Here is a 12,404-nt window from a genome sequence, read left to right as displayed (position 1 = left end):
GTGTGTTTGCAGGGGGGCAGAGAACATCTTTTCTGAGAAGGGGGAAAACGGGGAAGAGGGTAGGAGAGTGGAAACAAGGAGAGGATTGAGGGGCTAGGATTGGGATGTAAAATGAAAATATAAAAACATCAATAAAAAAATCTGAGCCTGGACTTTGGGGTGTGTGTGTGTGTGTGTGTGTGTGTGTGTGTGTGTGTGTGTGTCCATAGCCTAAACCTCTTGATATCAAACTATCACTTAGCTCCACATACTTCTTGCCCCTTCCTCTGCCCTAATACCTTCACCTAAACAGTGGTTCTCAATCTTCCTAATGCTGCAACCCTTTAATACAGTTCCTCACATTGTGATGACCCCCCAACCATAAAGTTATTTTTTAATACTACGTAACTGCAATTTTGCTAGTTATGAATCATAATGTAAATATCTGATATGCAGGATATTTAATATGTGATCCCTGTGAAAGGGTCATTTGACCCCAAGGCAATGGTGACCCACGGGTTGAGAACCACTGATCTGGGAGCTCCATGTAAAAAAGCAGTGAACTTTAGTGAACTCAGACTCAGGAAGGCTGCAGCAGCGTGATGATGATGAGGGGTCCTGGTGGATCCCCCAGTCAGCTCAACTAGAATATTATAAGGATAGGGAGTTGGCTGGAGGCAGAGGTCTCTCTAAGTAGCAATAATCTTTCGAATTTCAAGTGTGTCCATGTACGTGTCCAGAGTACATGACAATGTGCCTGTACTCTGCCTTTCAATGGTTTGTCACTGGTTTCTTTTGCCCCTCTAATATAATCTTTGACATGAACAACTCGAGGAGGAGGGATTATGTATTCTGTTCACAGTTTTTGAGGCTCTAGTCTGTGGTGGGCCCAACTGCTGAGGCAAGATACTGGGGCAGGAAAAGCCTGTGTGTGGGTGGAACTTCTTCACCTCATTGCAGGTAGGAAACAAAGGGAGAGGCAGGAGGGGACAGGGACAAGATCTCCCAAGGGCCAGCCATTAGGGACCTACTCTAGGTAAGTCTCACGCAGAATTCCAGAAAGTTCCCCAAACAGCACCAGCTGTTGGGAAACAAATGTTTAAACCATGACCCTGAAGGCTGGAACAGCCAATTTCACATTCAAACCACAGCAAAACTGTTGTTTTCACAAGTGCCTGCTAAACAAAACAGACTTCCACGCAGGCGGTACCATCAAAACCACATAATGACTAGCTTTTCAAGAAAGCATTTGATTGGAATTCCATCAAAGAGAATAGCGTTGGGAAGGGGAGATAGGAGCCAGGGTGAAGAAGGCAAAGCCTCTTGCATTTTATTTAAAAAAGAAAAGGGAAAGTACTTCACTCTCCAAAACTACTTCATTCAAAAAGCAAGGAGAGGTGGCATGAGTATACTGAGGAATGAAAACGTAGACTAGACTTAAAATAAACGTGGCGTAGGGGCTACTGTCACAGCACACAGGCAAGAATGGAAGGGTGGCTAAACCGAATGAATGTGCATCACGATTCTTACCCAGCAAAAACCAGCAATTAAAAAGATATTTTTAAAGATTTGTAATGAGCCATTTGGAGTGAGCTGGATTCTGAAAAAAAAAAAAAATATTATGAATACATTCTGATCGTTTACAGGGAAAAGCTCTAGAAAATGCTGTCAATTGTTAAAAGGACTTGGACTCTCTTCTTACTATAAAAGCAACCCATATCCTTAATGGAAGATGTAGAAGTAGCAAAGGGAAAAAAAGAAGAGGCCAAACAATCTGTAATACATATTTTGTTATAGTATGTACCTAATATCCCTCTGGTGAAGGATATATCTTGTATATTTTAAGCAAAAAGGCTCGAAAGCATGCTCATTTTATTTGTTTAATTTATAAATGTGTTGTACAAAATAATGGATTTTTATCACAACACTTTCATCCATGTACATAAAGTACTTTGGTCACATTGCACCCATATCTTTCTCTGGACATACCTTCCCTTCCCATTGATCTTGTTTCTACATATCTCCTCTTTCTTCTTTCAATTATTTGTTTTTACTTATTAAGACCACTTCACAAAATGTGAAAAAATATAAAATTTACTTTTTTGAGCCTGGCTTATTTCACATGGCACCCTATAGTTCCAGTTCCACCAAAACATAATTTTAAAACTTTCTTATCAGGTCCTTGTATTGCCAGGTACTAATCCTTACACGTTGCTGGGTTCCTTTTTAAAATAGTTTCTCCTCTGCTAAATCGGAGGCCTCCACATCTGCCTTGGGAAGACTTAGGATTGTTTCCCCAGAAATATGACAAGTGATAAAGCAATTGCTGATTTACTTCTAAGAAAATAAATTAAGAAATTCAGTCCTGAGTAAGATACTTAAAAGCCAGCATTGTTGAGAAATAAAAACTAATTTCATTAAGGTGCGAGTTCCCAAGTAGCATCACCTTAAAATTTGCTTTCCAAAGAGGAATACTACAGAAACTGAATGGAAGGCTTTGATATATGCAGGACAATGGGGCAAATCAGGCATTATAGCTTGAATGTGAAATGTCTCCCACAGACCTGTTTTTGACCAGGTGGTCCTCAGCTGCTGGAGACGTTGCAGGAGCTTATGGGAACTTTAGGCAAGGCAAAGCTGGAGGAAGTAAATCACTGTATCTGTGGTGGGGGTGGGCTTCGTCAAAACTGTCTACAAACTGCCTCAAGCTCAAGGCTGCAGGCAGCATGCCCTCTCCATCATGGCCAACTGTACATTCTGAACCATGGGCCAAAATAAATCCTTCTTTCCTTAATTTCCTTCTGTCACATGTTGGGTGACCATGATGAGAAGAGCTAACACAACAGGGCATACGCAACACACGTGGATAGAGTCTGAGCTGTCAGAGTGCTACAGAACACCGTGTTGAGGGATAACATAGCCCACGAGTGTCTACGGATACGTCTATCCATTAGTGATATGTCTAATTCAGGGGCTGGGAGGAATGAGCCCGACACAAGCAGCTGGGCTGCAGAACCAGCTAGAGCCAAATTGGGAATAAATCTGCAAGCAGACACACCAAGTCTTCAAAAAAAATACATAAACAAAGTCATCAGCCACAGGCAGAGGAGTGGGACAAGAATGAGGAGCCTCAGGACAAGGATGTCTACACAGTTCTGGAAGGCAAACCTACCTCTGGTACTGACTATTGAATAACTCTGCTCCCTGGACACACACAAATGGGATTGGAGGAAGGAGAATTTGGAGGAAGGAGGACCTGGAAAGAGTGGGTACTGTCCTAAGGTGGATGATTTTAACCTAAAGCAAGCCATTTAAAGCTAGAAAGGTAGAGATGAGCTTTAACCGGCTTGTTTAAATTCTTCTGCGGTAGCCAACAGTTGAAAAGTTATAAGGATCGGTTATAAAAATAGTTTTATTACGTGCGTCTGGATCGTATGAAAATCTTTACTCCCCGTTTTGGGATGCAGCCATCTCTATATGTAGCCCAGAGAGACCGTGAACTCATAGCAATCTCCCTGCCTCAGAATGCCAGCCGTTAGGATTGCAGACACGCGCCACCATACCCACCAGTATGCAAATGTTGAATTTTGCTGCCCACTGGAGAATGAATATATTTCCATGTCCTCGGACTACTTTACCCTGTAATAAATGCACATGTGACATTATCATCTGAACGTTTGTAAGAAATAAAAATAGCTCTTTAGAGTATGAATACCTGTCCCTACCTTAACTCAAAACCCCCTTAGGATCCACCAGCCCCTGAGGGTGTGTTGCAACTGAGACTTACACAAGTACATCCTCTGCTTTTTAATTCTCCTCCATTGCATTACTTACTGTCCTATGTGACCACAGATCTGACAAAAGCCAATTAAGGCAGGAAGCATTTATTTCTGGCACCTACCATGAAGAGATACAGTCCAGCCACAAGAGCTGTGACACCTAGTCATAGCACGACAATCAAAAGACAAGGAAATAGATGCCCGCATCTCATTCATTCCCTTTGTCTTCGGCCCAGTATGCCAGCCCATGGAATGGTATGGTTTAGTGTCAGAGTCTGTCTTCCCCACAGACACGCCTAGTCTAGGACATTCTTTGTAGTTGATCCTAGATCTAATTGTGATTATGTGATTAATCACCACAGAAGTCTGGTGGGTTATGTTCTTCCAAATTCACTTGCCCAGAAATCGAACAACATGTTTCAATCTCATCCTTTTGAACTGATTAGCTATGACAATTAATTTTAATTTTACTAAGGACTTATGCTATAGTATAGCTCTCTCCTTGGAATCTTAACACAAATATATGATCCTACAGTCTAAGTGCCAACAATAAACAGGTCAGATTTATTGAAAAATTGACTGCTATTCTTTATTTTAGGAAGGAAAATATTCTAGTGAGTTTTTTTTTTTTTTAACTCAGAGTTTTGGAGGAGGTATGAAAAGCTACAACAATGATAGATGGCTTGTGTCAGTTACTTTTCCATTGAGACACCATGACCTAGGCAACTTCTAAAAGAAAGCATTTAATTAGGGGCTTGCTTACTGTTTCAGAGAGTGAGTATATCACCATTGTGGCAGGAAGCAAGGCAGCAGGCACATAGGTGAGGCACTGAAACATAGCCTAGAGGTTAGATCTTACCTCTAAGCATGCAGCGAAGACAGTGAAATTGAGCCTTGGGCGGGCTTTTGAAAACTCAAAACCCTCCCTCCGTGACACACCTTTTTCAAAGAGCCCCTAGTTGCTAATTCTTCCAAAGCAGCTCTGGGAAACACTCAAACGTATAAACTCACAGGGGCCGTTCATGTTCAAACCACAGAGCTCTAGCATTCTCTGCTTTTTGGGTTTCCGTCTGTCTCCTCAGGACCCGTTCCTTTTGTAACAGGTTCCCCATACCTTAACACAACTGACACTATCATGGAAGTACCAGTTAGGTCTTGTCACATCTCATATAGGAAGCTCACCTGCCAAAATGAGAATAAGACTTAACCATCCAAGTCCATAGTTCTGGGAAAGTCCTGAAACGGACTCACCTTACTTTTAGGCCTCTATATTTTCACATCTGGATAACAACTGTTTTTGCTAACTGAGATGTGTCAGCCTGGAGTGTGGTTTTTGTACTTAAAAAGCTCACCATGAAAAGGGGTCCAGGCTGCACTTGGGGTCTCGAACACCAAGCATAGTCACCGGCTGGCTGATAATGACCTTGTTGGCTTAGCCCCACATCCCATTAGTCTTCTCTGCTGAATGCCTCACAACGTTTTGTTCATTTATGTGATAAACATTTCTCTCTATCTCACTGTATTCTTATCCCATGGCCCAGGGCTTGGTCTTCTCACTGTGCCAGTGACCAAAAATCCCCTTTTAATGCTTCCTTTCCTGAATTCAAATGATATACTTCATGCACGGAAACCAAAGAAACGCATCTTTTCCAAATGTGCAGTAAAGGGTTAATAAGCTTCCCCCTGAGGTTCTGGGTCTATGTTAAAGTTGAAGGCATGATGGAAGAGCGAGCCCTTATGAATTTCAGTGAAAAACAGGCTAGATCACATGGTGATGTGGGGCTTTTTATCTTTGTCTTTTTATCTTAGTGTGTGGTGGGCACGGGGGGGGGGGGGGAGTGGGAGGCCCTGTTTACCAGGAGACCTTACATAATTCTAGTCTGGCCCTCAGTGATGTGAGGATTCTAAATACTGAGAAGGCCATCACCCACAAAGATCACTGACTAAACACAAAACGTGTGACACATCAAATCAAGGAACCCAGGCACTCTGCTTTCTATCTAAGTACACAAAGATAGCCCGATGCCTTGGAATGCCTCTCCACCTTCAAGGGATGGCCTTAAATATACACACACGCTCCATGCTCGGGTAACACAGCGGTGCAGAAGTCTAAGAGTCTCAGAGAAATGTTAATTTTCCCTTTGCCCCTAGTTATCATCCATGCCCAAATTAGCTTTTGTAAAAATCTTTAAACGATGAGGTTCCCCTGCCCCCACAGTGATTACATTTAGCTTTCCCCCCTTCCCTTTCATCTTTTGTTTTCTTCTTATTAGGAGGTAGGGGAGTGGCATGGGGAAAGTATAATGCTCAAGGTCTTTAGTCTGTGGCTTAGTCGAGAAAGAAAAGCAATTAAAATTACAAATTCGTGAAATTAATCTGAGTCCTTAAAACTAGATATTGCCATGGAGACCAGAGCACGATCTGTCTCCATGGAGATTTGGATGATTTTTTTAAAAAATTTATCATTTGTTACCAGGAACCAGAATGGCCAAGGAACAGATAAAAATGAATGAATGAATGAATGAATGAAGTAAATGAATGAATGAACAAACTTTTCACATGAGAAAATTTATCAATTTGTTCTGTTTCTTATTATTCCAATGAGTGGGAAGATATCCCAGGAAATAATTTTCTCTCACTCAACTCACAAGTTCTAATGGAAACATCTTATGATATAGTTCCATAAATGCTACAGGAAAAAAAGGTGTACAAAAATGACTTCTAGGAAGTGTATTTCTAAGGCAAAAGCAGCAGGCTGTGACAAGGGTGATTTGCTCCATCTCATTACCACTCTAGCCGGAAGGAGGAGGTGGGTCTTGGGCAATGACATGGAATAATAATGGGCCAGAGAGATCTCGTAACTTCCATCCTTTATCATGTTTACCACACATAGCTATTTTGGATACGTACAGTGAGGTCAAGCAGACTGTTATGACACGCCAGACAGAGAGAAGCAGGAAAACAACAATGAAAAGTAAATCAGAATTTCTCCTAGTTAAAAACGCTGCATTGGTGTCTGCAAGTACATAAGGTCCCTGAAAAGATACTCAGCTGGAGCGGTTACCAAGACAGTAAGCATAGACCTTAGATGTTTACCAAATGAATTTAAAAAAAAAAAAATCTCTAATACATATAACTTAAAAGTTTAAGTGTGTCACGAAATAAACTGAAAGCTAACAATCGTGGGCTTACGGACTCTGTTCATTCAAAGTGCACACATTCAACTCTGTGCTGCCTTGTTAACATGGATGTTCATGAGTGGTTGGTTTATGTAAAGACAGCAGCGGGTCCCCAGCTTCTGAAGATGCCACTGGTTCTAGACGTTTACAGCAGATTCTCATTAGTGCTCTATAGAGGCCTCACAGACACTCATGAGCATTGAAGCAATCTCTCCTAGAGGAAACAGGTTTAGGTCCCTGGCCACATTTTCGTGAATCGGTTAATCAATGTGCTCTTATTTGTTTTCTTGTGAAGTTAGGGATGAAAGCTGGGGCCTCCTGCTTAGCCAGACAAGAAGCTCTACTAAGTTCCCTCCCCAGCCCATGGGTCTACCTGTTGAAAGACGTCTTATTTGATGTATGTGGACTCTTCATTAACACTGAACTTAACACCGACAACAGGACCTCACAACCTCAACAAAATTTGCCTAATGCATGTTTTCTTCATCAAATGCATCCACACAGCCTTCTCATGCTTAGAGACATCAGGCAATACTTCATGACAGTGCCTGAGGGGCATGCTAACAATAACATCAATGAAAAGCATGGAGATGTCAGAGAGAGAGAGAAAGTAGTATGAAAAGACCACAAACATGTCATCTATGAGAGAAAAAAATGAAGGCAATGTTTTGCCTTATGTGACCTTAGTTGTGAATATGCACATTTGGGGTAAAAAAAAAAAAAATTGAACCTTTTGCCTCTCTGAACATGTATATGTGATGGGGAAAACTCTTTCAATTACTGATTTTAATTTGTAAATAATCATCACCAAGAAGGTGACTTTATTTACTGCCTGAAGGGAACTCTTTCTAATTCTTGTGCTGTTACTATTCTGTTCTTTTTGCCTATCTTCAGAATTCCTATTCTTTCTTCAAAACCCTACTCAAGAAAACACAAACACACATACACACACACACAGCCACACCATAAGATCAGGCTGTAGGGCATTTCTTAATTAGTGATTGATATGGAAAGACTCAGCCCACTGTGGGTGGGGTCATCCCTGGGCTGGTGGTCCTGGGGTTGTATAGGAAAGCAGGCTGAGCAAGCAATGAGGAGCAATCCAGTAAGAGCATTCCTTTATGGCTTCTGCATCAGTTCCTGCCTTCAGGTTCCTGGTCTGACTTCCTAAAATGATGGAGATGTGAAACGTGGAAGTGTAAGCCAAATAAACCCTTTCCATTCCAAGTTGCTTTGGTCGTGATTGTTTATCCACCAATAGAAACTCCAACTGGGACAAAGTGTTTTACAAAAATCCTGATTTTTTTTCCTATTTCTATGTCCCTAATACGTAGCAAAGTGTATGGCCTATAAATATTTTTGGGTTGAATTTAATTCTTCTCCCTTGAGAGCAGAAGAAAAGCCCTATGCACGTTGAGGAATGGCGAAAGGGACAAACAGTCCTTCACTCCCCTTCGTTCTTTACCAGGCCCCAAACCATTCACTTGTCTGCTCTGCTACTGATATCCATGCTGCTTACAGTTAACTTCAACACAACTGTAACGCAGAAGGGACAGAAATGCTGTCCCTTTGGAAACCCTTCCTCATTAATAACTTACAGAGGTGATTACTATTATGTCCCACATCCTTACAGCGCAACAGGCTCTCAGAGCCGCTAAGCATTTATGCTTAAGGGCCGTGAAAAAAAGACCTACATGTATGAAGCCAAAACAGGACACTTACAGGGCTCCACCCCTGACCAAGCAAGTACACCGTCAATGTGAAGAAGTCCATTTCCATAATAAACTTTACTGTTGAAAAAGCTTGTTTCCCTGTGTAGCTTTGGAATTTTTGTGCTGATTTAATCTCTCACACTGAGACTTCACTTTGGGATAAGAAATGAAGGCATAAGGAGTAGACTTTGGAAATGTAACGAATGCACAGGCTTTAAAAAGTCTGCAGAACAGAAAAATGGCAGGCATCGCAAACAGCCCAGGAATGGTGGTGTCCAAGGAGGCCTAACGTTCCAATCATGTTTCTGTCTTCAAAGGCAACAGCAGCAGAAAGCAAATGAGATCTGTGACTTCATTTCTCCCTCCCACTTATCCCCGCCAAATATTACAAATATTTTGAAAGCAATTATTGTAAGAAACTTGACACCACCACAACCTCCTAAAACTGTCTACTTTCCTCCAGTGTTGACATTGTAGCTATTGGCCACTTTAATACTTAAGGAGGAGCAGGGAGGAGAACGCTAAGTGAGTTCAAGGTACAATTCCCAAAGCACGAAAATAGTCCAATACGTCTTGAGAAAAGCATGGACTTAGAACAAAGTCCTCCAGGCCTTTCAGTTTTCCAAGAGAACACACAACCCTGGATCTTCCTGTGAATTGTATGATCAAGTAATTAAAAAGAAGAAATGTAAGCAGAGTACATGTCAAAAAATGCACTGGCCTTACCCAAAGAGAGACTAAGCTTTGCCACCTCTGGCTGGAAGGGTCTTCGTGAACGGCTTGCGGGATGCTGAGAGACTGCTTTTAACTGTGTGGCCCTCGCCGAGCATTGGCGGCCCTGTTCCTCTTTAAGGACTTTTGCCTCTTGCCAGTGCGCCTGGCTTTCTAATACGACTTCCTTTTACAAGTAAGGGTTGCCTCAAGGAGGCGATTTTCAAGCCTGTTAAGTGACTCTTGCTCCTTTGCCCTGTGTAGACGAGCTTAAGTTCCCTGGCCAAAGCACTGGCTGGGGCAGGTCTTGGTGTGAGTTGGGGAACCGTCCTGGAGGGCACTTCCTAGCTCACTTTGATATGGCCATGTTCTGTGGAAGATGTTTCCCCCTCTCCTTTCGGTACCACTTCTTTCTTGTTCTTTTTACCTCATTACTCTCTTTTTCTTTTTTTTCCTCCTCCTTCCCATTCTCTCTTTTTCCAGTATTGTCTACTTACTGACTGTTACTCTTTTCCCGCCCTTTGCTGGATCCTTCTCCGCTCCTCTCTCTCTGGGACCCAATAACTGCGAGTATTTGGCTCACCAGGAATACACCAACACTTGCTTCGAGTATTTCTTCTCATGAGAGCGGAGAGTTAGAGAGCCTTTGCGCTCCAGCACATCCGTGGGTCCAATCTCATACGGGTAATCTTTACTGTTGAAAGAGGCCTTATATTCGCTACTAAAAGTCGCCATGCCTGCTCTCGAGCTGAGAACTGACCAAGCTGGACTTCCCTCTGCACGAATCCAGAGCTGCTGTAATAAGCACCAAGATTCTGCGTCTCTTGTCTCCTAAGCAACCTGGGAGGGGTCAATAGAGAAGGGCGGAGTCAGTGGAAGGTGACGTTTCTCGTGCGTTACTATCTTGATTGCGTTCCTTCTGATTACTGATTAAACTACATTTCCCAGAATGCAGTGAGAGTGATGGGCTGCACAGACTTTTGAAGGAGGGCTGCATACTAGGATTTGTAGTTGCACTGACTTCGCCAGCCTAAGCAAGGGGTGATGAAGGTAGGTGGTGCAGAGAATCAGTTAAAGAAAAAGAGCACAGCTCCAAGCATGTAGATTGGAGCCAAACCTGTTTTGTTGTTTTGACCGCCCATCTTCTGATACCACCACACCTCAGCTCACAGTTAGGTTTGACCAGAAGAAAGCAAAAGAGAACCCCAGTCCTAGAGTATGACCTCTCTGTACTCTCTGTATTTCCTATCAGCAAATGAGCTGAACAGTTTGAGCAGTCAGCGGTTCCACTCCAGTCCCAGATGCTGCTCTCAGCCTTGCCAAACGTTTCTTCCTCTGACAAACAGGCCAGGGCAGGAACTCTGCAGTGTGAGGGAGGAGAGAAGCAGAGAAGGGACTTAGTCTCTTCCGATTATGGAGGCCAAACTACCTTGAGACACTTTCAGACTTGGAGAACCACCAAGATCCCTTCATTATAATGCCTAACATGTTCTGACAACACGAATTCTTGTCATTATTGTGTTGTGTGTAAGCAGTACATGTGTCTCCAGTGTCAAATGCACAAATAAATACGATATTGACTCCCTTCATTCAGACTTCCACAGACTCCAGTAGAAACTGAGAGATCGCCTGTCTAGGGAGGCGTGACAGACATCCCCAGCACTTAGAAGGATGAGGTGGGGACACTAAGTTTGAGACTGGCCCGAGATACGTAGTAAAGATTCATCTAATAATAACTATGTCAAAGAAGCCTTAACGTCCTTATCAACCAGTTAGAACAGAATAGTTCATTTTGTCCCTGATTCAAGTAGACAACCTGGGAGAAAATTAAAATGAATCCATTTGAAAAAAAAATCACACAAAAATGCAGACTGAAGAAAATATAAAGAAATAATTCACGTTACAGATAGATTCGCCTATCAAAGGTTATCTCGTTGATGCTCTCTACCTAGGAGTTCTTCTGAATCTGATTTCACAAATTTGATTACACGCTTCTCCTAAGTGCTTTTCCGTGGCCTTCAGTCAAAGTGTGGACACCTAGGGTAGGCTAAGATCTTTATTTTACTCCCAGCCATGGCACTCCATACTACTTGAAATCAAATACATAGTCTCCATTAATCAGTTAGGTGCCAACATAGTGTTAACTGCTGCTATTTCAGCCTTTCCTTTTCAATAAAAAGAGAAAAAGAAGTGAACTGTAAAAGGGTTAATGAAAGCCACGTATTCAGTTCTATCCAATCAAAGCAGAGAATAATGCTACTACAGGAAAAAATAAATAAATAAATAAATAAAAAAATAAATAAATAAATAACCAAATTCCCTCTGTGTGTTAGTCACTGCTATATTGCTGTGAGAGACATCATGACCAAGACAGCTTTTAGAAAGCATTTAATTGGGGAGAGGGCTTGCTTACAGTTTCAAAGGTTAATCCATTATAATCATGGTTAGGGGAACGGTGGCGCACAGGCAGACACTGTATAGGAAAAGTAGCTGAGAGTTCTACATCCTGATCCCTATGCAGATAGAAGCAGAAAGAGTGATTGGGCCTAGCATGGGCTTTTGAAACTTTAAAACTCATCCTCTGTAACATATTTTCCCCAACAAGGCCACATCTACTCCAACAAAGATCTAGCTTTTAATCCTTCTCAAATAGCACCACTCCTTGCTGAGTAAGCACAAGCACACAATTATATGAGGCTACGGAGGATGCTCTTATTAAAAACTCCCAGTTTAGACTCCCTGACCCCCACAAACTTGTAGTCACAACATGATTCAAAATGCATCGAGTCCAACTTTAACAGTCCCTATAGTCTCTAACAGTCTCAACACTGTTTAAAAGTACAAAGTTCAAAGTCTCTTCTGAGGTTCTTGGCAATCTCTTAACTGTAACCTACTGTAAAATCAAAATTAAAAAATAGCTTATATAGTTCCAGCATACAATGTCACAGAATATATATTTCCATTCTAAAAAGGAAAAAGGGGGCATAGTGAGGGAACACTGAACCAAAACAAGACCTAAAACCAGCTGGGCAAACTACAAATTC

At 42.0% G+C, this 12,404-nt stretch overlaps 1 protein-coding gene across 1 annotated transcript in view; it reads right to left on the bottom strand.

Moving 5' to 3' along the window:
- Positions 1-10,098, bottom strand: part of Cfap95 (cilia and flagella associated protein 95) — a 97,745-nt gene extending 87,647 nt beyond the window's left edge. The window contains exon 1 of the mRNA XM_055614014.1: positions 9,944-10,098. Coding sequence (XP_055469989.1) covers positions 9,944-10,095 — 152 coding nt within the window. The 5' untranslated portion in view covers positions 10,096-10,098. The remainder of the gene's footprint in view (positions 1-9,943) is intronic.
- Between the last annotated feature and the right edge of the window lie 2,306 nt (positions 10,099-12,404).

The sequence above is a fragment of the Psammomys obesus genome, unplaced genomic scaffold, assembly GCF_907164565.1.
Source record: "Psammomys obesus unplaced genomic scaffold, mPsaObe1.curated_primary_1811, whole genome shotgun sequence".
NCBI classification, from domain to species: domain Eukaryota; kingdom Metazoa; phylum Chordata; class Mammalia; order Rodentia; family Muridae; genus Psammomys; species Psammomys obesus.
The sequence above is the reverse complement of the archived record's forward strand: the minus strand, read 5'-3'. Positions and strand labels throughout refer to the sequence as shown.